The sequence below is a fragment of the Fonsecaea erecta genome (genome assembly GCF_001651985.1).
Source record: "Fonsecaea erecta strain CBS 125763 chromosome Unknown Scaff1, whole genome shotgun sequence".
NCBI lineage: Eukaryota > Fungi > Ascomycota > Eurotiomycetes > Chaetothyriales > Herpotrichiellaceae > Fonsecaea > Fonsecaea erecta.
Window position 1 is genome coordinate 3,492,586 of NW_017387244.1, and position 13,779 is coordinate 3,506,364.

Below are 13,779 nucleotides of genomic sequence, written 5' to 3' on the forward strand. Positions count from 1 at the left end.
AACCTCATCATCGACCAATGCACACAGAACCCCCTGCGTGCTACCCGATGATACAGCCCTGAACTAAAAACCGACCCTTCTCCGGGCCATTTATATCTTCGGCCAGGGAGAACTGGACAGGATTGAATCTCAAATACTAATATAGAAGATGTCGAGAAATTTGTCATTGACGACAACAAATGCTTCATCGATACGACAATGCAATTTAGCTTCGGCCCAGAAGTCTGGCCACCAGGGTTCGAGAGATGCATAAATGTGAGACTGTATAAGTTGAATGGAAGTCCTCCTCCTTCTCCTGGTATGACTGCTCGTCCATATCGCATTCACAGAACAACAACACCTACCAGGACCAAGCAGAGAATCGAAACACCACAAACTCAACCACCAAAGCTCCGGCGTGATCCCCGGCAAGATGCCCTTCATCACAGTCAAGGACGGCACCGAGATCTACTATAAGGACTGGGGCAACAAGGATGGGCCGACGGTGGTCTTCTCGCACGGCTGGCCCCTGAACGCCGACAACTGGGAGGCCCAGATGTTCTTCCTGGCCAACAAGGGCTACCGCGTGGTTGCGCACGATCGTCGCGGTCACGGACGCTCCAGCCAGCCGTGGGACGGGAACGACATGGACACGTACACCGACGACTTGCTCGCCTTGTTTGAGCATCTGGACCTCAAGGACGTCATGAGTAAGTTTTTCAACCCCCCCGTTGCCCCCTTGGCCCCTTCGATCGGCCCTGTGACTGATGCTGATGGCTCGTAAACAGTGGTCGGCCACTCGACCGGTGGCGGCGAAGTGACTCGCTTCCTGGGCCGCCACGGCAGTAGCAGGGTGCGCAAGGCTGTGCTCGTGGGCGCGATCCCGCCGCTGATGCTCAAGACCGACACCAACCCGCTGGGCCTGCCGATGGGCGTGTTTGACGGCTTTCGCGCCGCCATGGAGAAGGACCGCGCGCAGTTCTTCCTCGACGTGCCCAGCGGCCCCTTCTTCGGCTACAACCGCGACGGCGCGGACGTGAGCCAGGGCCAGATCTGGAGCTGGTGGCAGCAGGGAATGATGTGCGGCTTCAAGAACGCCTACGAGTGCATCCGCGTCTTCTCCGAGACCGACATGCGCGAGGACCTGAAGAAGATTGATATCCCGGTCTTGGTCATTCATGGGTACGTCAAAAGAATCTCTCTCTTTTTGGCATTCACCCCCTCCCCTCCCTTCTTTCTCCTCCTTCAGATGACTTTTCACGCCACTGACAGCAATTCTGATCGTTTTCATTGTCCAGCGACGACGACCAAATCGTGCCCATCGTGGCCAGTGCCCACGAGTCGATCAAGCTGCTCAAGCACGGCACATTGAAGATCTACCCGGGCGGTGCGCATGCGTTGCCCAACACCGTCCCGGACGAGATCAACAAGGACTTGCTCGAGTTCTTCCAGGCCTGATTCCGATGGATTGATCGAAGAAGAAGACGTCGTTGTCGTCGTCATCATTATCATCATCATCATCATCATCCAACAACCTCGCTTTTCTTAGTCATTCTCTTTTATTGCCTTCGTGCCGAGCAGGGCGCAATCAATGTTCATGCAGGAAGCACCGAGTGCAATGGAAAGAAAACCCTCGTTCTATCCCTTCCCCCTCCGTGGCTTTGCAGTCCATACACCAACCCGACACAAGCGGGTAGCATTCAATCAGTTGGTTAGTCTGTTAGTTTGAAGACACTCGTTACATATAGTAAATGACTACATGAATCTGAACACAGCGGACAAGGCTTTTGTTGTTGCGTATGGGATATCCAATTTTTGGGCTTTCCCTCGTGGGCCATGCCTGTGCCGATCTTTAAATTGAATTACCTAGGTATCCTATCATATTTTCTGGATTCCTCCACACACCATCCGATGCCCGTTTCGGGAAGAAACCTCGCCCCCAGCACGACCAATTGCGAGAGCTCGATCATTTTATGTAGACGCAATGCGCAGTATGTACACCCCCACAAGCAGTTGCCTGGACAGGACTAGATCCAGGAACGAACACAGCTTGAGCCATCCGTCCATCCAAGCCAGACCAGCCATGCATGCATGCGCGCGTGCATGAATAATCATACGAGCCACCCACAGCGGTGACAAGTCAGTGATGTATGGGTGTGGGGGACAGGGCCAGGTAACACGAGGGCAGGTGTCGGGTAACCCTTCTGAGTGGTTCGTATGGCAGCTCAGCTTCAAGTCTTGGGAAAATCTGTACAGTAGCTCGACGCTGAAGCTGAAGCTGAAGTAATCAATCAATCGATCCATCGTCTGTCTCCAGGCGCGGGCTGACCACTTTTGGGGGTTTCCAGCGAGCTGGCGCAAGACCGTCGAGCATATCATATCATATAATACAATACAAGACCCCCGGACGAGAGTCTGAGTCTCTCATCGTTGCAGAGAAAGCGCATATGTAAAGAGCCCATCGACTCGTAGCAAACAGGCTGTTTGGCTGGTTAGTCGGGTGCTTTTCTTGACCGAAAGTACGGAACGAACCGAAACGAACAGAAATAATGGAAAATTCAGAATACGCCACGGCTCCGGTCCAGATCATCAGGGTCAACAACAGTACGTTTGCATACCGACTGTTTGGCAACAACAGCAGGACACAACAAGACGACGGCGACGACGACGTCCCTCTCCTCCTGCCGACGCACTTCCGCAGCCGTCTGGACTTCTGGGACCCTGCCTTGATCAACGCCCTCGCTACGCAACGCCGACTGCTTCTGCTCGACAACCATGGCAGTGCGGAGCCCCAGTCTCTCAAAGGGAGCAAAAGGACCGCAAGGCCCGATGCGCGACGAACCCAGACGGCAACGACGTCGCCCGCGACGGCCCTGTCCTTTCAGTTTTGGGCCAGGGAGATCGTGGCCTTGATCAAGGCACTCGGCTTCAAGCAGGTCGATGTATTGGGATTCAGCATGGGGGGCTTCATTGCGCAGATGTTGGCTCTCGACGCCCCCCCCGGTTTGATCAGAAAACTCATCCTCGCGGGCACCGCGCCCAGCCAGGGACCGGGCGTCGAAAGTGGGGATATGCAGTACTTCCAGAATCTGACGAATGCAGTCACGGATGGCGACGTCAAGGCAGGCTTCCTCGCCGGATTCTTTGGGTTGAGTGAAGACAGACAGAAAACGGGTGAGAAATGGTGGAACCGTATCACGAGCTGCTCATCTATGTGGCCATTTGTCTCGACCAACGACATCGATGGCCAGATCACGGCGATGATGAGGTGGTATGGTCTCACCCACCGCGACGAGGGGTCGTATGACCGACTGGGCGAGATCAGCTGTCCTGTCTTGATCTTGTGCGGTCAGAGGGACAAACTGGTACCTGAACAGAACAGCATTCTGCTGTGGCAGAAGATCAGCCAGGCCAACCCCAACGTCCACATACACATGTACCCAGAGTCGGGCCACGGGTTTATGTTTGAATACCATCATCATTGTGCGAGACTGGTCAATGAATTTTTGGATGAAAGGGTAAAAGTGCAGTGTTCATGCGAATACTGTCGATACTGAACAGGAGCCGCCTGATATCATACAAGTCCTAGGACAGATATAATGATAAGCCACAAAACCGGAAATCTCTCAAAGTCGGCGCCCGCCCACGTGGGAATGCGGAACCGCTCCTTTCTTTTGGACGGACTATCTGTATTTGTCCATGAATTCTTTGTGGAATTTGGTCCAGCGGCCGACCCACTCCGTCCCCGGAGCGAGAAAGGTAGTTCGAAGATGTAGTGTACCAGGTTTCTGCCCAAAGCCGGAGCCGGGGACGACACAGATGCCGGTCGCGTCGAGGAGACGGAGGCAATAGAATTCGTCAGGAGTACGATTCGCCTCTTTGGCAGCCTGGACGGCTTTCTCTGAGACAGTAATGGTAGGGAAAAGATACATCGATCCCTGGGGGAAAGTTAGCAAGGGCCAAACGATGCCGATCTGGGCTGATGGATAACATACCTGTGGCTCCCCCACCTCGACCCCCTCCATCTCCTTGAACGCTCGGTACAAAGCCCAGGCCCGCTCCTTCAACCCGTTCCTGACGCCGTTGTATTCCTCATCGTAGAGCTCGAAGCTGGGATCGCCGGGTTTCGGAGGGTCGACCACGAGGTCCAGCAGACATTGACCGATGACAGGAGGGCACAGCATGATACTAATGAACTTGTAGATTTCGGCCTGGACTTCTTGGTCAAAGCCCACAAGCTCAAAGTAGCCAGCACGGTGCCCACATTCGCCCACCATCCCTTTGGAGACCGAGTTCAACGAGGCGAGTTCCACGGTGTCATACCGGCCCGGTTCCCGTTGCTGCATCCTCCGCAAGGCGCCTTTGAAAGAGTGGAATTGACCAACGAAGACGTTCGTTTGGTACACCTCGTCAGCCATGATGACCAGATTCTTCTCTGCGGCGAATTTGATCGTGTCTTCAACGTCCTTTTCAGACAACGAGGCACCGGTTGGATTTCCGGGGTTGATGACGACAATGGCACGCACGTCGGTGCCCTCACTGACGGCCTTGTCATACGCGTCCTTGATTATGGAAAGCTCTGTGCTCCATGACTGAGACTCGTCCAAATAGTATGGGACACAGCGGGCATTGAGAATCGAAAGTGTCGCAGTGTAGAGTGGATATTGTGGTATGGGGACGAGCACGCCGGTCTCAGGTCTGCCACAGATGATGTGAAGAAGGGTGTTGACCCCTGACGAAGCACCGGCAGAGAGGTAGATGTCGTCCTTGTTCGAGGGAAAACCATCACGGCGCTCAATAAAGTTGGCCACGGACTGACGAATACCGGGAGCGCCTGCAGACTGTGAATATGCTCCGACCGACTGGACTTCCTTCAGCAGCCGGCGAGCACGGTCGATGGCGTCTTGTTTGTAACCAAAGCTCGACTTGAGGGCTTCCTCGTTGTTCAACAGTGCCGGGTACTCTAGCAGAGCAAGTACCTGCCGGAAGAATGTGATGGGTTTCTGGTCGAGTTGCTGCGGGTTGCCAATGTTGGCCGAGATGACAGTGTCGAAGGGCAGAGGGTTCTCTGGCGGTGTGGGAGGGTCTCCTTTCTTCAATTTCGAGCGATATTCCTCTGACTTGATGGCCAGTTCACCTCGCACGGCATACTTGGCTGCCTTTACATGGGGGTTGATATTATGGATGCTTAAACTGCGTAACGGACGGGTGGACGACATGTTGCGGCGGCAGCAAGGAAATGGAGGTCGGATACAAGGACGAGGAACTGTACATTGAATCTTGTTAGTTTTGAGCTGGTCACCAGATAGCAGGGAGGCAAGAAAAAATAGTCGGGTGCACAAGAAGCAACTATACTCGGTTGAGTCACTAAGTGGTGTGCAAAAAAGAAATTGACCAGCGCAGCTGCGACTTCGCTCTTTCTCACCTCGTGATGGGCTTGGCTGGTGTGTTGGAGGGGAAGAATGTGTTATACTCGCGGTCGACAGAGTCCTGCAGGCGATGGCAAGTTCACTGGATAAACGTTGAGCTCGCCGCAACACAGATGACGTTCTCGGCGTGGATATTGAGGGTGGGGGCATGTTCTGGTACATATAAAGGGCAGAACCTGGAGACCAGGGTGGGTGGGGGCCTCCTGGGGGAATAGATGATTTGGCGGGTCAGATTTGGAGCAGGCAAAGCGATATCGGGACTTCGAACGCGGATATCAAATTTTTGCAGAAGCCTTTGAAGCTGCAAGGCTATTTGAGGTATTATTCGAGACGGGTGGCTCGGTGGGTAGACCATCGGAAGAAGACCAGGGGCGGCGCACACGATCTCGTCTCGTCATGGGGTCGCGTGGGAGCTTTTCCCTCCACGGCTATCTTATCGCCCAAGTGTGGGGGACGCCACAGCGTGCTGCACGCTGCAGGTCGGTCTCGGCGGCCAAAGCTGCCAGTCAGCCAGGGGTTTCAAGAGCCGACAAGGAATAATTGGAGAAGGGAGAGAGTTTTCTTGGTTAACGATTAACGCTGGGCGCGGTGAGCGACTCATGGGGGCGGCCTTCCACCCAGAAGCCGGCTAAACTGTCCGATCCAAGCACTCGCACCCTTTGGAGAAATGTTATCGCCAACAGCCTGTTCCGTGTCTTCCTTACTTTTTGCTTCTTCCTGTCTCTAAGAGATCCTCGTGGCCATCGCAGTACCTCATACGAGGGTGGTATGGTACATGACACAGTCCATGCAGCCGTCTTTCTACCTGCCGTCCGCTCTCCAAAAACGCCTGGGGCCTTCGTACAGATGGACATGGGGTCCTCACGCTCGCTCGCTCCCTCTCAGTCTCACAGCCTGGCCGTACTTCTGCAGCTTGGTGATCAGGGCATCACCCTGTTTCACAACGTCTGCATACTGTTTGTTCTTGTCATCCGGCCTGGTTGTTTCGATCGTTCCTTGCACTCGGTCGATCGTGCAACTCACTCGACCCCCAGCAATGAACTTGGCCAGATCGCGGTCCAAGAAATCCACGCTGACACCAAATGCCTGTGCCATCGTCGCCAGACCCACCACCCGGTAAGATTGGAGGAGTTGCTGATATCCACGCAACCGCATTTCTCGCACAAACCAGGCTCGGTGCTCAAATAGGTATCGATCCTGTGTCAAGAAATTCTCTTCGACAGCAGCCAATGACAGGAAGAAATTGCGATAGTTGCCACTGTAGAGGCTGTTGACCAACCCGGCCAACGAGGACACATCCATGGGGGCTTCGTTCTGCGACTGCACTGCGCTGCTAGAGCCCAGCGTGTTGACGTTGACGAGGCCGGCAGCACGTTCTGCAGTTGCCGCAGACGCATCCTTCATCTCTTCATCTGCGCCGACGGCTTTGTCCTCGCTATCTCCCAAGATCGCCTTAATCTCAGGCGCGTCTACCACTTTGGCTTTGAAGTCGACCCGTTTGAGGGAAAGCGACCCTGCAAGTACAGCGTATACGACGAGGGAAGAGTAGCTGCACAGCTCATAGCTGGTGAAGGTGGAGAGACTGTCAAGGAGCAAAGGAGCGGCGAGGTTGTAGGATCGGACGGTGAGGAGGTGCAGGCCCTTGTAAGCTTTTAATCGATTTCTTCGGTCCCAGTCTCCGCCACCCTCCACCAGAATATTTGCTCGTTCAATCTGTTTCTTGGTGAAAGCCTTGTCGTTGAAGAAGATGCCGATGCGGATGATTGCGAGGACAATGTCAATCTTGGTGCCCAACGGGCCGGTTTTGTCGAAGACTTTTTCATATGCAGCAATAGCTTTGTCCTAGTGTACCTGATCAGAGAGCTGTAAACTCACAAGGTCATCTGCTGGCTTACCTTGTCGCCAACCCGAGCCCAGAACTCGGCACGCTTGCTTCGAGCCGCTTGTATCTCGGTTTCGCCCGCCTTCTCTTCAGCTTCCTCTTCCTCTTTTTGGAACTGCTCCAGTTCCTTTGCGTTGTCGGCCTTGAGTTCCTCATATAGCGATTCGTCCCATGGCAGAATGCCCGAGGGTACAGGCTTTTTGGGCGGTAATAGGTTGCTTGACACGAGTGACGCACGTCGGGCAGTAGGCTTGGATGGCGGCTGTAATGGCTGAGCTGTGCTTTCCCCGACGGTATTCAGCACACCTTCAGTTGGATGGGCCAAGTGCCGATATAACGGCGCCATCTTCTGGTCTTTGATTGCATTTTGAAGGTAATTCAAGGATGCTGGCTGGACGCTCCGAGGCGCATTCGCCAGGGAGAAGATGTGCTGGGCGAGGGTCAGGTCGGGATATTTGGCGAATTGAGGATCTGAACCCATGGTGCAGGATGACAGGACCGAGAGGTACTAGCTGCAGAGACAAGAAAGAGAAGATGCAAGAACAAGCTACTGATTGATTGTTGGCTTTTTGGGTAAATATCACCACGAAGTCGGAGAACGCGCAGTACAAGCCAGCCTAGTGTTCGTCCGGCCTGAGTGAGCCACCGTAGTAATTAGCAATTTGTACGGGCGATCAAAAGAGCTTACACAAGAAATCCAAGAGCGGATGAGTGGGTTCACGTGGCTCGCTGAACTGTGTCGTCGTTCAACTTCATCCATCACTTTTCCATGTTTGCGAGACACGACTTTCAAGTGAAATCGGTCTCGTGTCTGAGCGTCAATCACTACTTATTGAACTGGCAATGCCGATGTCGACATTGGCCGACAACGGGGTGCAGGCGCGGGCTTGTCGCGCCCAGGCCCTCTCCGCGCCTGTCTATCTGAACGGGATGAGCTGCGTCTAACTTTGCTCAAATACCAATGTGCGTCTGGGGTCCGTGACGCCCCTGGCTGATGCCGACTAGAGGAACCCTGGATGCGCTGAATCCAGCTGCCGCAATGGTGCATTGTCATCGACTGTCCTTGATGTCAAACATGGCGGGCTGCTCAGATGCAAAGCAGCCTCCCCCGTTCCCGCTCCCCTGGGCGCTCTCACCCGGTGTTCTGCCAATTGAGATAGGGTTGCGGCCAAAGGTGGCATATTCATTGATTTAACCCTTCGAATTCGGTGGTGTTCGCATAGAAGCAAAATGCCTGTCCCCATTTGCTTCCAGATATTGCTCGCGCCTTGCGCTATCACACTTCAAACCTTCTCTTCCACTGTTCTTCAGTCTTGTCCTCTTCATTTAACATTGTTTTGAGGCTGCCCCCCCGCGAGACAGGAATAGTTACAAGCATTGGACTTCTCTTCCCTGTGGCTTTTCTCCGTTTCTCGGCGTTTTATCCTTACAACAACTGTGTTGGCTCGGTCTTCATCTCGACAAACCTGCACCCATTCATATCAGCCCCCATATGTTGTCTCTCCGGCCTTGACTGTCGCCCTGGTTTCATACAAGATTGCCTTGATCCCGCCAGAGGGTGATAGGCTTGACCTTGTGATCCCATTCGATGACAGTTGTACATTTTCAGACCTTTCTGCCACGGCCTTCCAATGCGCCTCCAATACCGCTCCTTGCCCTTCTACATCCGACAAGATTGCTTGAAACTCTGCCTAGGCTCGGAAATAGGCTTCGTGATCGAGGTGAATAACATTGTCCAGGATGTTATGGACTCTAAAGATGTGCTGTTCATCATCTTTCTCGATGGCCCACCCTCTGACGATCTGACAGATCGCGATGAACATACTGCCACTGATGCAGTTCGAATTCGAGTTATCACCCCAACATCTGCACTGCAACATTCCGATGTCCACACAATCCCTTTCCTAAAAGACGGCCACATTTACCCACCCTTTTCGACCCTAAGAAAGATAAGAGATGATATTGCACAACACCTCCATGTGTCTGCTGTCCCACCTGAAGAACCGATTGATGCTGAGTGCAATTGCGCGTTAGCCGAGCTTTTGGTGAAGAGAGGCGAGTGGGAGGAGCTTCCTTGTGAGGGCTACGAGTCGTGCGCTCGATGTGGCAGACCTGTCGCCCACCACAGCGAAACAGAGGAGACAGACCTTTGCCGATCATACGTTCTCCGTCGGCTGGACCTGCCTTGCGGACATGTTATCCACTCTCAATGCCTCAACAATGGAAAGGAGTATGAATGCCCAGGGTCCTGTTACGTGACGACGCCTTGTCACCCAATATCTTCTGCCTACACCTGGGTTGTCTCCGGCAATGGCCACATTGAGAAGCTGGAGCTGGCATCGTCGAGTCACTCAGCACTGATGGGGGCGCTCGCAGATCGACTCGGGGCCGAATTCGCCCATGCAGAAGCCGTGTCCTGCAAAGGCGGTCTGAAAGAGAACGACGTCTGCATTCGACTACCCATAGTGGCTATTTGCGCCAATGCTAGACATCACTCGAAAGGGTTAATCTTGACCCCATACAAAGATACTACCTCCGTTGAGCTCGATCTACACACCGTCGAAGCTCCGATCAACGCTAGCAATCTCAGCCTAACCCTTAGAGGGGTTTGGTTAGCCCAGATCGCCGTCGACGGCATCCTCACGGTCTACGCCGTCACGCGGACCGCTGGACTGGTCCTTGGGTTGGTTCTCCACAACGTCAATCTCAACACAGCACGGGAACAAGGAGGTGGGGTCACAGAAGAGTCCTCGAAACCTAGCATGCCTTACCTTACGGGCTATCACACGATTGATCTGAGGGATGTCAAGACTCTAGAAGTTGTGACCGAGCCAGTTTCGACGGACATGGGCTTGGTCAACAAGGGTATCTTCGTAGCATTCTCCAACTCTGGACTCATGCAAGGCAGCCCTTCATACAGCCTCACAGATTAAAGTCGGGAAGACTCTGGACGGATCCGTGCAGCACTGATGTATGGTGGCGCAGCTCTAGAGGCGACTTATTATGATCCAAATGTTTTCGGAACTGCACTCAGCGAGTCCACTGCTGTGTCGCCACACACTCTTCACCTAAAGATCTTGTCTGGCGACATTGCTTATCTCGCTTTTGCGGGTGTGCTGAGCAGATTCGTGGTTGTTTCACCACGTCAGTTGGCAGGTGCAAACGCACCATGCCTGACGCTTGATCGATCTGGCAATATGGCGGTCTACACAGGAAGGGCTGCTTTCGCTGTACCAGGGCACAATTTCACGGTGTTCCAACCATTGACGGGAACCGAGGAGAATGTCGATGTTACAATCCTTACCCAGCAGCTGAAGCCCATTCTGAGAGCCCGTAAGAGAGATGGCACCCAAGTGTTCACTCCGCTCAGTACGAGCTTCCGCCGCAAGGAAACCCATCCAACTGAACTACTCGTCTTCTGCGTTGACTGCAGCCACAGCATGGGCGAGTAGTCAGAACTTTTGGAGCGAAATGAAAGCGACAGCCCCGACAGAGATGACGACGTCGTGCCCTTCTCCCAGGCCAATAATGATGTCGTCTTGGATGATGGGGAAGACGTTACAGATGTTCCTTTCCACGAGATCAAGTCCTGGCTACATAGCCACGAATCCTACGAAGACATGCTCCATATCATTCGTCTTTCTCCCACTGACCATCACGGAACCGTGTGCAAAATACTTGAGTTTCTGAGATGCTTAATAGTTCGAGAGCTCAAGCATTTAGCGACTCAGGCCGGGATAGCTTCGCGAGAGGCTCAGTCAGCACGTCCTTACACCGGACCTGCCGTGCAACAGATGCATTCTCTGCGGAGGGCCCTTACCGGGCTCAATCTTCACGACAGAGCCTTGTCCGATTTCTTGATTTTCAGCGCCGAAGACCCGTCGTTTCAATCGAAACGTTTCGTGTGGTCCTACGGCGATGATCAGCCTTGCTGCCCGCCCTCTTCGACCGAGGAGACCACAGAACTGGACGACTTTTGTGTCATTCCTGACGAGTACCTATGTCCGATCAGCCCCAGCCTTTTTGAGGAACCAGTGCATTCATCTGATGGGTTTGTATACGACAGACAGGCAATCGTGAGGTGGTGGCAACTCTGCAGAAGCTCACCGATGACGGGGCTTCCTATTGTGGACACGCACCTGAGGCCTGATGAAGTTTTAAGGGATCAAATCAATGCCTGGGTCGCAGGAGAAGATGTCATCAATTCTTTGCCGTCGACGTTTGAGCATGCCCGACTCTCCGGACACCAGCCACGACATATTATAGACTTTGTCGGCCCCTCGGTCTGCTTCAGCAGACAGCTGCCGGGTCGGTCACTTTTGTTGAATCTACACAAAGTCGCTTTTCGATGGATGCGAGGCCTTTACCACAGATTCTCGTTACACGTGGGAGGCGTCTATCTACCTTGCTCTGAAGAGGCCATATCTGACAGAGGAGTGGTAAGCGGCCAGACTATCACCATCAGTCCAGACTACGGCACAGATGGTGACACCTCCGGAGGCTCAACAAGCCAGAGGCCAATGTGTCCCATCCGAGTTTACAACACACCTGACCTGTCAAAGGAGTCTTTCAAATACTGGGTACCGTTGAAATCTGAACTTGCCTACGGCTCGATTATTTTCCACAACTGGAGATACCACGTCCAGCATGGCAGTCTTGACCACTACAAGCATGATACGTCTCCATGGGTTAATCTCATTAACCACGGCGACGGTTCTATCAATGGCTCATTCCGTAATTTGTGGGCTTCATTGTCTCAGGAGTTGAGGACGCTTCGCCGTATGGAGGTACAAAAGTATGAAGCTGCCTATAAACATACGCGCGACGATGGCACGGGGCCAGAAGCCCGTCAATGTTGCAATTGTCGCATTCTTAAGGTTCATCTCATGACCTATGCGCAGACAGAAGAGCGGAAGCTCAAGGAGACCGAACTCCAGCAGGGGAAAGTTCGATCAAAGATGGCTGTTGCCAACGGAATTTTCTCGCAATTCATCAATGGATTAATTGCGTACAGTTACCCCACGAACTTCGGGCTGGTTACCTTCGAGACAGAGGCGGGGATCAGCCAGAAGTAGACGGGCGTCACCAAGGACTTTCGACAGGCCATGGATGATATGCAGGAAAATGGCGACACTGCGCTATGGGACGCACTTGCATTGGCGGCGGATCATCTGGTCGAAGAAGGTGGACGTTACCCCGGGATCAAGAAGAGGATCATATGCCTTTCTGATGGCCATGATACCAGTTCAACCCAGACGGCAGCGGACGTTTCTCAAATACCGATCCAGCATGGCATCGTGGTGGACTCGGTTTGCATAGAGAAGGAGGAAAACCGGGAGCTGCGATCGGTCTCGTGCTATGCAGGCGGATACAAATTCACACCCACGTCTCTCGAACAGACTGCTATCTTGTGCGACCTTGAGCCGGTGTTGTCGATCCATGAACGACCACGAGGGCCTCGAACCATGTCTGCTCGACTTCCCATTTCTCACCTCGCAACTTACGCCGCAAAGCCAGACCCCGTCTTCATATCTGATTTTCCTGCCCGCAAGACACATGAGAATCTGCACGACACATTCGTTCCGGTCAGCCGCATCGAAAGAATGACACACGCAACATTGTCCGAGCAGCCACGCTCTGCCCCGAGCTCGACCTCATCGATTCGAACTAACAGACTTCTGGGAGAAATCCGCGCTATTGCCGATCAGCCTCATCCCTCGTACGATGTATATTCATTTCTGAGAACAACGTGGGTTTCTGGAATATAGCGTTGCAGGGCCCAGGCGCCTCAGCATACGCAAGTGGAGCATTCGTCGTGTATCTGGACATGGGAGAAGAATAGCCGAGGAAGCCTCCCAGTGGACGTTTCGTCACGCCGATCTTCCATTCCAACGTCAACAGACACGGACAGATTTTGTAAGTTTGGGCCCTCCACCACTCCCCTCAGCGTTGTTGATTCGTGTTTTATGGTATGGGATGTTGAGAACTGACCCATTCTTGATTTCATACTTCTGGCAATTCGATTTTTAACCGCAATTGGACGGTCAACACCACCAACAAGCAAATTCTCGACGCGCTCCTCTAGCTCCTTCTCGCTCCGCAGTTCACGGACCCCATCAACATAGCGGCGACATGGTATATCGCCGGGACTGAGTCACCTTCGTGGACGAAGTGAAGAAGTACATTAGGGTGCAAGCGTCGAAACCGAAAGCCGAGCTCGGTCAAGACATCCTCAAAGGACGTTGATCAGAAGCGTATCTAACACAGATCCCGCCACATACGACGCAAAGCTTGGGTTGGGACAGACACGCACAACACAATCGCAGGAGAGACTTTTGTCCATTCTCCGCATTTTTTTCCTGCTACGTCCTGTGGATCAATCCCTGTTGGGAGGAAGAAAGCAACAACGAAAATGCGAAAAAGAAAACACAACCACCAAAAAAAGGGAGGGGGAAACAGAAGGAAAAGGAAAACTGATTGCTCAACAAG

The 13,779-nt window shown here is 53.3% G+C and overlaps 7 protein-coding genes across 7 annotated transcripts; 5 read left to right on the top strand and 2 right to left on the bottom strand.

Moving 5' to 3' along the window:
- Nucleotides 1–412: 412 nt before the first annotated feature.
- Nucleotides 413–1,437, top strand: AYL99_01233 (hypothetical protein; the record flags this gene model as incomplete). The annotated part of the gene is made up of 3 exons (XM_018832749.1): nt 413–689; nt 768–1,161; nt 1,278–1,437. The coding sequence occupies 3 exons, from the start codon at nt 413–415 to the stop codon at nt 1,435–1,437; spliced, it is 831 nt and encodes a 276-aa protein (XP_018698628.1).
- A 1,091-nt stretch (nt 1,438–2,528) lies between these two features.
- On the top strand, nt 2,529–3,536 carry AYL99_01234 (hypothetical protein; the record flags this gene model as incomplete). Its single annotated transcript, XM_018832750.1, has 1 exon — nt 2,529–3,536. The coding sequence occupies one exon, from the start codon at nt 2,529–2,531 to the stop codon at nt 3,534–3,536; it is 1,008 nt and encodes a 335-aa protein (XP_018698629.1).
- Nucleotides 3,537–3,662: 126 nt separating this feature from the next.
- AYL99_01235 (hypothetical protein) lies at nt 3,663–5,198 on the bottom strand (the record flags this gene model as incomplete). The annotated part of the gene is made up of 2 exons (XM_018832751.1): nt 3,663–3,917; nt 3,975–5,198. 2 exons carry the CDS (start codon nt 5,196–5,198, stop codon nt 3,663–3,665), a joined length of 1,479 nt encoding a protein of 492 aa, XP_018698630.1.
- Nucleotides 5,199–6,269: 1,071 nt separating this feature from the next.
- AYL99_01236 (hypothetical protein) lies at nt 6,270–7,771 on the bottom strand (the record flags this gene model as incomplete). Its single annotated transcript, XM_018832752.1, has 2 exons — nt 6,270–7,250; nt 7,304–7,771. The coding sequence occupies 2 exons, from the start codon at nt 7,769–7,771 to the stop codon at nt 6,270–6,272; spliced, it is 1,449 nt and encodes a 482-aa protein (XP_018698631.1).
- A 1,150-nt stretch (nt 7,772–8,921) lies between these two features.
- On the top strand, nt 8,922–10,223 carry AYL99_01237 (hypothetical protein; the record flags this gene model as incomplete). Its single annotated transcript, XM_018832753.1, has 1 exon — nt 8,922–10,223. The coding sequence occupies one exon, from the start codon at nt 8,922–8,924 to the stop codon at nt 10,221–10,223; it is 1,302 nt and encodes a 433-aa protein (XP_018698632.1).
- Nucleotides 10,224–10,487: 264 nt separating this feature from the next.
- Nucleotides 10,488–12,365, top strand: AYL99_01238 (hypothetical protein; the record flags this gene model as incomplete). Its single annotated transcript, XM_018832754.1, has 2 exons — nt 10,488–10,623; nt 10,993–12,365. The coding sequence occupies 2 exons, from the start codon at nt 10,488–10,490 to the stop codon at nt 12,363–12,365; spliced, it is 1,509 nt and encodes a 502-aa protein (XP_018698633.1).
- Nucleotides 12,366–12,395: 30 nt separating this feature from the next.
- On the top strand, nt 12,396–13,058 carry AYL99_01239 (hypothetical protein; the record flags this gene model as incomplete). The annotated part of the gene is made up of 1 exon (XM_018832755.1): nt 12,396–13,058. One exon carries the CDS (start codon nt 12,396–12,398, stop codon nt 13,056–13,058), a length of 663 nt encoding a protein of 220 aa, XP_018698634.1.
- Between the last annotated feature and the right edge of the window lie 721 nt (nt 13,059–13,779).